The following is a 12415-nucleotide window of genomic DNA, read 5'->3' on the forward strand; positions in this document are numbered from 1 at the left end:
GTGTACACATGCAAAGTAGGCAACACAGCATGACAGCAGCATGTATCCACGTGTGTGCAAAGTAGGCAGTGAATGAAGCACATGTGCATGCAGAGTGCACAATCAACGAAGCACATATGTGCAGCTGTGTGCACAGTAGACAATGCAACATGTGTGCATGTGTGTATACAAACCAGGCCATCAATGCAGCACACAGATGAATACTATTTATACTTAATAACTTAAAAAGTTACAAAACTGAATACAAATTTACGATCTAGAAACAAATATAAACTACTCCATTTACTTAAAATATCCTGTAGTCTCTTTTTCATACAGGATACCTTTTACACCTAGCTGGGTTCTCAGGCATGAAGCATGTCTAACCTATCTGACCTTAAAATAGCTACCATTTACAGAAAAATTAAACTTAAATCTGTACTCAACTGAAATTATTCTAGATGTGTAAGATCTTTGGATTTGATTCTCTGCCTAGAAACTCCATTACACAATATATTGTATATGGCCTCGACAAACAGACAACCCACCCCTGAATATTACTGGGGGGATTTTTCTGTTTTAAAATGCATTTAGAAATAAACCCACTATCATTAAATAGCTTTGAAAAATGAAACTTTAGGGTATATCTTAAGTAATATAAAATTATTCTAGTTAACCTAATATAATTCAAAATGAGCTTCTGGATGAATAGTGAATCCTGTAAATGGTTAAGTTACAAGTAAACAATGACTGATGAATGACTGCCCTAAACTTCCTTTGGGAATGTACGTTTTAGAAAACCTTTCTCCATCTTAAAATCAATCAATCAATCAATCAATCTCTCAATCAATCTCAATCTCTCTCTCTCCCTCTCCCTCTCTCCCTGCCTCCCCCCAAATTCTAAATGTATTTAAATTAACAGATCAAAGAAACTTTACAAAAGAAGTTAAGCATGATGATAGCTCAACACTATAATGTTAACATTTGGGAGGCTGAGACAAGAGACTGCTGTAAATTTGAGGGCAGCCTGAACTACTTACCAAATTTAAAGCCATCCTGGGGTACAGAGTAAGTTGTTGTAATTAAAAAACAAACAAAAATACCTAAACAAACAAACCAACCCAAGCAGAACTAAACCTTCCAAAACAACACCTAAAGAGGTAATCAAATGTAATATCAAAATTAGATTACTCAAAAGTTATTTCAAATAACAGAACATAGCAATATAGAAAATAGTCACATAAAAGCAGTGTTTTAAATGTACTGGGAAGAGCAATACCTTTTAAGTACTTATTAAGAATGTACTGCAACCCATAAAATACTGTTTCCTCGTATTTCACCTTCCTTACTTTGGAGTTTTCTGTCTTCTTTTCACGGCATTCAAAGTAGGAATAAACTTTGCTTGTGTTGGGTGGGTATTGTTTATAGTGAGTAACCTATACAGAGAAAAATACTTTCATTAGGAAACACTGAGAGTAGAATAAAGCACAACAGACAAGCCTTCACATTATTTCCTAATCAGAAACTCTGCTTTTTTTCACTAGCTACTGGTCAACCTCCCATCCTGGCTACATAGAGCAAGACACAAGCATATCACCAAAATCCTTCTAATGATACCTTGTCTTACAGTCAAACAAGCGATTGAGATTATACTAAGTCAGCTTAAAACCCTTCGTGTGGAAAGGACCTCACTTGGTCTTAGGGTGCAGCCTTTCTTGTGGTCTGAGGTGCACAACCATTATCAAACGGACCAGAGCAGCTCACTTCAGATTTGGGCCTTTAGAACACTTGACTGTACTTGTATTTGGAGGTAAGACCTGTGTGCATGTTTATGTGGTGGGTGTGCATGTGCATACAGGTGTGTGGAGGCCAGGTGACTTCAGGTGTTCCTCAGTCCCTCACTGCTTCACTCTTAAGACAGTCTCTTTCTCTCATCACACCTAGAGCTCATCATCAATTTAGCTGCACCAGCCGGCCAGCAAGCCCAGGTCTCCTTTCTCTGCTTTGCCAGCACTGGCATTGTAAGCAGGTGCCAACATGCCTGGCTTTTCATGTCAGGCGTTGGGCATCAAACTCAGGTCCTGAGGCTTGTGCAGCGAGCACTTCACTGACTGGGCCATCTTCCTGGCCTCCATATTTTGACTGTGACTTGTTTTATGAGGTCAAGCTTGGAATTTTGCCCCTTGGACATCCATGCTCAAGACATTCTGAGGTTTGGATCAAGAATGTCCAACCTATACCATTATTATGTAATATGTCAAGTCAGTGTCTCCTCGTGACCCACCTCTTTATGCAACTATGAGGCACCAAGGATGCTCTTGACTGCCACAATGCTCTACAGAAACCTGGATGAAGGCGACAACAGCAGCAAAAATAATGAAAAGCAAATAGAAAGCTTGTTTTAGGAGTTGTTGAGATGGCTCAGTAGATAAAGGCACTTGCTGTTGATAAACCTGGTGACCTAAGTTAGATCCCTAGAACACAGGTGGCAGATGAGAACAGGTCATTCTCTGACCTCCACACGAGCACCGACCGAGGCACACACGTCCCTACACATACATAAATATAAAGTGTAGTAAAACATCTAAAAACAAAACCAGAACCTCCCATTTTGTTGTTTCTCAAATTGCTTTTGAATAGTAAGTGTCTATATGATCTTAACCCTTGTGAGTTTAAAAGCAAGAAAGCCTTCAAACTAACAGCTTCTATTCTATGAATTTGGTAAAGGCCACTGTTAAAAACTTAGCAGCTTCCATTTGAAGAAAAAAGTTACTCACTAGACTTTCAGTTTTATTTTAGTGTTTTTTCACACTAAGGCAATTAATTGAATAAGTAAATAAATGCACACAGTTACTGACAATAAACAACTAGAGTAGTGTGTGTTTGCACAGTGGTAAGAACAAAAAGAGGAACTTTAAAATTTAAGGTACAGGGTAAGTGACAGCCACGGTGAACCAAGTTTCACGAGTGAACGTAGATCACACCAAATTCCCCGTTAGCTAGGATTTCAGGTTTAGGAAAGCCAGGGTTTCTTTGGCTCACAATCTCAATCTCAATCTCAGGGAAGCTTGACTCTATTCTAAAGAATCTTTGTAACTCAGCACTAGCCCTCTAAAATAAATGCATTTCCACTGTCATTTCTGAACAACAGTCCTCTGTGCTTCCTCCTCAGTGAGGCATGCTGACAGTCTCCCTTTTGCTGCATACAAAGGTGTGTGGGGGTAAATCTCTACAGAAACGTGGACTTTGAGAGCCTGGGTTCTGAAGCTCCATTTTGTTTAGGCACAGCAGAAAACCATAATAAAAGGCACAGGAGCCCATGGCCTGATACCACAGTCAGTTTACGGAAAGCTACAAAAACTAAGCAAGAAAGCTAATACAGAACCAGTAATTAAACCCACTAATCTACCACAATGTAAACCAACCAAGAATCCAACCAAAAACAAAACAAAACAAAACAAAACAAAAAAAAAACAAAAGAACAACAACAACAAAAACAAAACAAACAAACAAACAAACCAACCAGAAAGCCCAAGGTAAGTATATTTATAAATGACATTTCAGTAACAGTTAAGCTCACTAGGGAAAAAGATGACCCACACTTAAAATATACTCAAGATATATGTAAACTACAATGTCCTCCAAGCTACAACCATGTAACACAGTACTGAAGTTGAAAAAAAGGAAAATGAATGACAGTCTGGATCATACATATATATATATATGTATATATATATCATATATAAAACTGAGGGTTATAGCAGTATTTCCCAGCATCTACCCTGGCCTGAGTTTAGTAGTCCATATACTACTTAACAGATACTGCTGTTATCTACCTCCTACCCGATTTTATAAAGTGTAAGGCAGGCTGGGGATGGGTCAGTGGGTAAACACTTGCTGGACAGGCATGAGGACCATTTGAGTGCCTGGCACTTATATATAAATGCAAACAAATGTGGTGGCCCAACTGCAATCTCATCATTATGAGGTGCAGACAGGGACCATAGAACAAACTGGCTAGTTGGGCTAAGCAAACTGTGGCGCTCTGGGCTCAAGGGAGACCCCACTTCAATGTTATTTTGGAGAACAACTGAGGAAGCTATCAAACATTAATCTCTGGCTGCCACACATATTCATACACCACGTCTATACAAACAGAATAGCCCAGAAGCATGCAATCAAGCACATATATAAAAATACACAAAGCAAGTTAATTACTTTTCTGCTAAGTCAAAAGAGACAAAAGTTGAATGGAAATATCTCTAACTCATTTAGCTCCACCAGGGTCTAAAAGTATAACAAAACTTCCCATCATAGTTACACTTTTATTAAAAATAAAAAAAAAAAAGATAACTTAATTTAAAAGGATTATTTTATGTGCATGAGTGTTACCACATTCATGCAGTGCCCAAGGAGGCCAGAAGAGGGCATCAGACCAGCGGGTTGAGAAGAGGGCATCAGACCAGCGGGTTGAGTCACCACGTGGATGCTGGGAACTTAACTCCTTTCCAAGAGCAGCCAGTGCTCTGAACTGCTGAGCCGTGTCTTCATCCACAAGTATTTAATTTTTAAAGCTTTGCTTAGGGTACTTTTTTTTTTATTGTGCTTTATAACCCATTTTTGCCTAACTATTTAGAATGTTTCCTAAGATAAAAAAAAAAAAAAGATGCCATTATTTCAAAGTTGCATAGGCTGTTGGAAGGAGAAATAACTCATATTTTACAATCTTAAGAGAAATTTAAAAGATTTTAGAGAATGCAAGTTAAGAATGTAAAATGTCTATGCAAACTGACAGGTAATTAACCGAAGAACTGTTAACCTATGAACAGTCAACATGCTGTTATTAGAAGAATTCAGTGGTGATTAGATCTAGTTACATGGGACTACACAATACCTGAAGGGTACTTACTACTCGTTAAAAGCAGTTTCTCAGTAAGTATTACTCCAACAATACAGTCAATAGGCAGCAACTCTAGCTTTACTAGTTTGCTGCCTTCTTTACTTTCAGCTAAAGTGGTCACTGAACTTCATCACAAACAGGGATATGACTTAACTAGTCAGTTCATTCACAAACACATAACCTGTTTGTCCTATGTGCCAGGCCTTATGGTGGTTTCAGATGCTGAGGGGGGAAGGCTGACATGGTCCTAGTTCTTATAGTGCTAATGAGAAGGCGAGAGAAAAACAATACTCAGACAAAGTAACTCCAGATTAAGATGGATGCTATGAAAAAAATGGGACCTGGCAATTATCTTTAAGGGAACCTGGGGAGATTTCTCCAAGGTGGTGACATGTGAACAAGACTCAAATGGCAAGAAAGGAAATTCTTGGCATAAAGGACAGTACAGAATAATGGCCAGTGTTGTTGGCCCTTGAAACTGGTAAGGTCAGTACAGGTAAGATCATACACAGGCACAGGTGTTGAGGAGCTCCCATTGTGTATTAAGTGCAATGGAAGCCACTAAGTCTTAAGCTGGGGTAACTATAACCTGATTCACACTTTTTTTTTTTTTTTTTTTTTTTTTTTTTTTTTTTTTTTAATGCTGGGGACTGAATCTAGGCTCTTACATGTGGTAAGTACATGCTTTGACACTGAGCTACAACTCCTAGCCCCTCCTCACAATTTACCAGTCTGGAGGTTGCAGGAAGAGAGATAGTACAGCTGAAAGTGTGTGCCATACACACACACACACACACACACACACACACACACACACATACACACACGAGACAATCAATCTTGCACAAGGAGATAATAAGAACTACAGGACGCTCAGAGCAGAGTCAGGATTTAAGAAGTTACTGCCCACAGCTAAGTCAGAAGGAAAGACCTCTCTAGGATTTCTGGAGGTAAAGGAGGGTTAGAACTGGATGAGAGTGATGGGACATTACAGATAACTCCTAGAGTTTAGCTTGAGCAACTGGGTTAACAATGGTGACATTTAAACCAGGAGTAGTGGCACACACCTAAAATCCCAGCACTCAGGAAAGGCAGGAAGATTGCCTTGAGTTAGAAGGCCAGCCTGGGCTACCTAGTGAGTACCAGACCAACCACAGTTATATAGCAAACCCTACGTCAGCTTCTTCTCAAAGAAAGGGTTCATTTACTGACTCCATGAAGACTATGGGAGAAATAAGAGAGAAAATCAAGAGCTCATTCTTCAACAAAGTCAGTTTCATGTGCTCAGAATTAAGTGTATGACAAGGAAGACCTTGACTCCTGTTAACTTTTCCACTGCCTTGATTTCCATTGCTAGATACAATGGTTCTGGGAAATACAAAATTCTTCACATTCCTAGGCAACCTTACTAGTAAATGTTCCCTGAACTGGCAGAGCCCTCCTGTGGCTAAAAGCACTGTGAAGAACACAGGAGCCTATGAATATAGTCTTTAACAGAACTTCAGTGCACTTGCTTACCTGATGAAAAGATAAGCTCGGGGCCCGGAGAGATGGCTCAGCGATTAAGAGCACTGGATTTCAGTTCCGAGCACCAACATGGCAGCTCACAACTGTATGTATGTAATTCCAGTTCCAGAGGTACCTGGCACACATGTGGTACATGGACATGCATAGAGGTAACAGAACAGAGCTTTTTGTTGTTGTTGTTGTTAAAAACAAACAAACAAAACCCTCCTACAACGATTCTAAAAAGATTAGAATAAAAAGGTTCTAGCCCCATGTTTTAACAGGGGAAGCTTTCTCTAATGTGGGTTGTTAGCCCAGCAACTTCATGAATATATTCCATTTTCTACCACTGCCCCACTATGACAGTGAGGTCTAAGGATAAAGGCTTACTTAAGGTAAGCAGAATCCTCCTGGGGGAATGCAGTGGTTTGAGTAAGAATAGCCCCAAAGGCTCTTGTATTTAAATTTTTGGTCACAGGGAGTGGCACTACTGGAAAGTGTGGCCTTGTTGGAGTAGGTAGGTCTTATTGGAGGAAGTGTGTCACTGTGGGTGAGAGCTCTGAGATCTCCTATGCTCAAGCTCTGACCAGTGTGACATAGTCTCCTTTTACTGCCTTTGGATCAAGACGTAGAACCCTCTGCTCCTCCAGCACCATGTCTGTCTCTTTGTTGCAATGCTTCCTGCCATGATGACAATGGATTAAACCTATAAACTGTAAGCCAGCTCAATGAAATGTTTTCTGAGACTCGCCACAGTGACAGTGTCTCCTCATAGCAACAGAACACTAAGATACTGAATTAGTTGTAATTTTCTCTAGGTGCTCCTTTAAGGTGTTCCAGAGGTTGGCCTGAGATAGTGTCTCAAGATCTTTCCTCCTAAACTGACACCATATCACCAAAAGCAACTGGTACTTGCCCACTTTTTCAATATTCTTAACTGGTAAGAAACAGTAATTAAGAGCCAAAGTTTAAAATGCAATGGGCTAACTAACATATTCAAGGCCACAGAGTAAGTTACATTATATGGGCAATACCAATGGCACCAGGAAGGCTCTACTATCCCCATCCTGGGTGACCTCTGTCTTACTACAGCTAATGTATGGGGGAAAAAAAAACCAGCAAAAATCATCTGTTTTTCAGGAGTGTTTAAAGTTTGTGAAGCCCTGGAAATCTGCTGTCACAGAAGATAATTTGTTGCTATTTAGCTCTGAAGCATAAAAGGCTTGCAGGAGCTGGTTCTCTCCTTCTACCACGTGGGCACCCGCCTGAGAGCCAGCACCTTTCTTTACCTAATGCTGCCAGCTTTACTGTCTTATTTCAATCATCCACGTTTTCCCTACAACTTACAAAACTTACTTGAAGAAATATATTTAAAATATCACCCTCTTTTTAAAGACAAGGTCTCATGTAGCCCAGGCTAGCCCATATTTCCTATGTAACCAAGGGTGGACTCCCACCTCTACTTTTCAGTGCTAGGATTATTACAGAGGTATGTCAATGACTGTTACATACATGTCTTTAAGGATATGAGAAAAAAAAAAAAAAAAACCACAGAGTCCTAGCACTGTCCCTCCTCATTGGTAAGTGCTGGTGCCATGGGTCCATGTTCCTGTAGTGTTTACTCAGAAGCACGGACAAGGCCATTACACAAAATGGGAACCAGTGAGTGAGAGGAAAAGCTTGGAAGTTCCAGTCAGAACCAACCTGATCATATGATTCTCAACTCTCCAAATCTCTTCTGCAATAATTCTCAACTTCCTGTGTTCCTTAGCCACTGGAGAACACAATGTCTGACGGCTTCATCGCTACAAGGAAGTTAAGCAGCTCTTGGAGGCGTCCCTAAAACCAACCTTTCTCCACTCTGGATTGTAACACACTGTTGTTCCCCTCTGGGTACCTTCACTATGTATTAAGGAATGACAGAAAGACTGCCTATACATCACAGGCCTAGGAAGCCTCTGAGAAGCAAGTCATCCTGGTGGCACACTTCTCAGTGGTGTGATGAGACCTGAAGGACTGCTTTTGTGTATTCTGTCTTTTCCACCATAGCACAATGACAGTGTCTTCTGCTAATCTGCTAGAGATAAAATGTTGAAAATGTTAAAACTATTCTCTGCTGTAGGCGTTTATTAAAAAAAAAAAGTATGCAGTTTTGTGGAATCCAAAAGAAAATCATCTTTGACTGCTTCTGTCTAGTTGTTGGAAATCGATAATTCCAGAGGTAAGCTTAAAAGAAAAACCGTTTCTCCTTTACAGTAAAGTCCCGAATGCAATCCAACCACCGCGATGACTGGGGTGGCTCACGTTCATCTTCCCTAGCTGGGTTAGTGCAATGCCACTAAAGTGGGGTAGGAAATGTGCCCTAAGCGATTCTGAAAATATAAATGATTGAAGACGTAAGAGCGGGCCCTTTTTATTTGGAAAATGAACTCAAGATGAAACTGAAGAGCTGCACTCGCCTCTCAGCTCCTTATTACACATAATGAAATACGAGATCCCAGAAATGCAAGTGTGTTTCAAATGCTCCTCCACCAGCCCAGAGTGTCCTGCCCTTTCTTAAGGACACTGTGAAAATGTATCCCACATGTTGCTATATGTTTGGCCACCACCTTCTCTGCTCTGTGTAGTTTAGGAAACAATTTTCCTTCTAATTTTTGAAGAAATCTCCTCATCACCCAGCCGCTCTCTTCTAAACAGCCATGAATTTCTGAGAACCAACAAGAATATATAATTGCCAAATAAAATAGTTTTCATTACTTGTAATCTCGGGTTTAGCATTCTTGCTACCTCTCTACCTAGGATTAAGTAAAGACAAAAAGTAAAGGGCAAATACTTTGTATTAGCCCAATGAGGCTGGTCAGGAATAAAATTTATTATATACAAGTTAAAATTCATGAAGAGAAACATGGCTTGCTAGGACATTAGAAAGCTGTAAGATTACTTATTAACTAGAAGGATCTCCCCAACCTCACGGCAATCTGCTGCAGCAGTTTCACAATGGCTGGGGGAGCTACTGCTTTCTTCTTGATAAACCATATAGCTCCAGCTGCTCCCTATCTGCTTTGTAGAGCGTGCTAACCTGGACCTCACAGAAACCTGCCTCTCTGGTTTCTGAGTGTTGGGATTCAAACAAAGATGTGCCCTCTTAAGCCTGGCCTTTTACGTCTGTCTGTATTTCCCATTTACATTCAACCATTTACACACAATGCAATAAAATATATGAAAATTATTTTTGGGATATTTACTTATATTTTACTTTTACAAAATGAGAATTTTCTAAAATCACTAAGGATACCCAAAACACCTCAATTGAACTAAATCAAGCAGAGATTTTAGAGCTTCCAGTACCACAACAGGAATGGTAATAACCTTGCAAAGGTGATTTCCACTTTAAAATCCCATCTGAAGTAGGATGTGGAGGCACAGGCCTTTAATTCCAGGACTCAGGAGGCAGAGGCAGGCAGATCTCTCTGAGTTCAAGGCCAGTCTGGTCTACAACGTAAGTTTTAGGACAGCCAGGACTGCTACACAGAGACTCTGCCTTGGAAAACTAAAATGAAATGAAATAAAATTCCACGTGAAAGACCACCTGTTGATAAATCTTGGATCTGGAAAACGAAAACTTACCTACTTACAATAGTTTACAAAAAAAAATGGACCAACTAGTATGTAAGCAAAATGGGACTCTGAAACATTCACAGTACAGGGTTAAAAAAGTAAAAAGCAAAGAACCAAAACAAAAACACGGGAGTACTACGTCTAAATCGCTACACTCAAAACTATCACGATGTTCAAGTAAATACTAAACTTGAAAGCTAAAATTTAATCTGTTCTAGTGAGGGTACTACTAGTCTGACTGACATTTTACCTTTTAAGCATCTAGGCTAACAAACTTAGTTTAAGATCAGTGCAGTTCATTTCACGTTAGTTGGGGGACCATTCATCACTCCTCTCTTTGCTAAGGTGCATTTCAATTAATGCAAGAGTGAAATCAATAGGCACCTTAAAGCAATGTGCCATTTTACGCTCCCCCACAAGTTCTCCGGGGTTAGAAGAACTCCAGTTCCTTTACCTCTTGGTGTTTCACTTTCCATTTCACAGAAATCACGTAGTGATCCCGAAGAGCCAGAGCACACTGGCCTCAGCAACCAGGGGCCAGGCACGTGAATGATCCCTAGGTGCAAGGGAGTTTGAAATGCAGCCCCACTGAGTGGGACGGCGGAATCAGACGCGGCTCCCGGGCCGGGTTTATCCTCCACGCTGGGACCACTGGCTGGGTGAGGGGCACACAGCCAGGACCTCTCCCCGAGCTCCCCAGGGCACGACCGTACCTGCTGAGCCAGGGGCTGTTACCTAACCAGTCCGATCGTCCCATGGTCTCATCCAGTCCACCCTGCCCAGGAGCCAGGGCCGCCGGATACGGCGGCTACGGTAGCTGCAGCGTGCGCCCATCCCGCCGAGCCTCCAGCCGCGCCCCCGCCGCGGCGCAGGCCCCGCCTCCGGCCCGCGCCTCCATCCTTCAGCCACCGCGTTGCGGCTCCTCCACCTGCCCCATCCCGCCGCCCTAGCTCCCGCCGCCCCTGGCCCTGAGACCCCCATCGCAACTCCACCTTGTACGAGTCGGTGGCCAGCAGGATGTTGAACTCGGCTTCTGCCGCAGCATTCATCTCGGGCCGGAGCGGAGGCACCGCGCCACGAGCTGCCCGGCGCGGCTGCGAGCAAGGAGAAAAATGGGCTTCGCTGCGCTCCGTTGCTTAAGTCACCGCTCGCTCGCAGGGGGCGGGAGAGCAGGGAACGGAGCGCGGGGAGGGGCCGGGAGGGCGGGCAGGTCCGTGACGCGGCGGCGGAGGCTAGCGCGTTACCCTGCCCAGCGCGCTCCGGCGGCTTTCCCGGCCGCTCCGCGCCCCGCCCATCCCGGGGACAAGGGGCGGGGCACGGCTGCGCGTGCGCAACGCAGGGGCGGGGGGAACTGAGGAGGACGTGAGGCACGCGCTCTGTCTCAGCGGCGCCCGCCCCAGGCCTAAAGCCGACCGTCACCCCAGCGCGTGACCTGGGCGCCTGCCTCTGAGGGGCGTGGTTTGATGCAGGGGCGTGGCTTGGGCGTTCCCAGCCTCGCCCCTCCTGCCGTGAGCCTCTGCCCGCCCCAACCCGGACCTTCCTCTTGTCCTACCCAGTCCCTGATCGTCCTGAGAGTCTTGTTGGAGTCACGCCACCAGCTAAAGCCAAGGAGCCACCCACTGTCGTCTCCCTGTTCCCGCACGCGCTGAATTATCTTTGTCTCCTGCTTGGACTATGGATGGAACCTTTGGTTCCCATCCGTCTTGTTGATCCTGATCCTCTAGATTTTCCTTTAAAATCAGAGTTGCTGCTCGAGGTCTGAGTTCCCCTGGTGCGTGGACTTGCTTTTCTCCCCACCCTGTCTGTAGCCGAGCTCTTTGATCCTTTGAAGGCTGTTTGACTTTTCCTGGAGAAAAGTCCTTTGAGTCTTCAGAGGAAGGTTAAATTCAACCCTCTCAGACAATGTAGGGACAAGACCAAATTGAATCTAATATTGTTGGGAAGTAAAAGGCATCCAGCCAAGTCTTATACAGAGGATCTGTTTTTTCCTTTAAATCATTAAATCGTGGGGAAAGAGCTAGTAACCTCCCAAATACGCGAGATGACGTCTGATGACGTCATCTAACTTCCATGAGCCTGTCCCTCTTGTTCAGTTTTCACATACATAGTGAAAAAAAATTTTTTTGCATAAAACTTAAATTCCCTTTGCATGTTTAATAGCATTTAAGAATTCTAAGATTTAGGTTTTGTTGTTTTGTTTTTATAGAATATAAGTAGCAGGGGGAAATTGGTATAACTGAAGTGGCGTAGACTGCATCAAGTTAGTAGCTTCTTTTTGCCTTTTACTTCCCAACAATATTAGATTCAGTTTGGTCTTGTCCCTTCATTGTCTGAGAGGGTTGAATTTAAACTTCCCCTTAAGACACAAAGGACTGTTTAGGCTTTTCTTCAGGAAAAGTCAAACAGTCTTCA

General features: G+C 42.7%; 1 protein-coding gene across 1 annotated transcript in view; it reads right to left on the minus strand.

Moving 5' to 3' along the window:
- Positions 1–11302, minus strand: part of Nampt (nicotinamide phosphoribosyltransferase) — a 39942-nt gene extending 28640 nt beyond the window's left edge. Inside the window, exons 1-2 of the mRNA XM_034514067.2 lie at positions 10996–11302; positions 1259–1415 (exon numbers count right to left, since the gene is read on the minus strand). Coding sequence (XP_034369958.1) covers positions 1259–1415; positions 10996–11052 — 214 coding nt within the window. The 5' untranslated portion in view covers positions 11053–11302. The remainder of the gene's footprint in view (positions 1–1258; positions 1416–10995) is intronic.
- Between the last annotated feature and the right edge of the window lie 1113 nt (positions 11303–12415).

Source organism: Arvicanthis niloticus, chromosome 11 (assembly GCF_011762505.2).
Source record: "Arvicanthis niloticus isolate mArvNil1 chromosome 11, mArvNil1.pat.X, whole genome shotgun sequence".
NCBI classification, from domain to species: Eukaryota; Metazoa; Chordata; class Mammalia; order Rodentia; family Muridae; genus Arvicanthis; species Arvicanthis niloticus.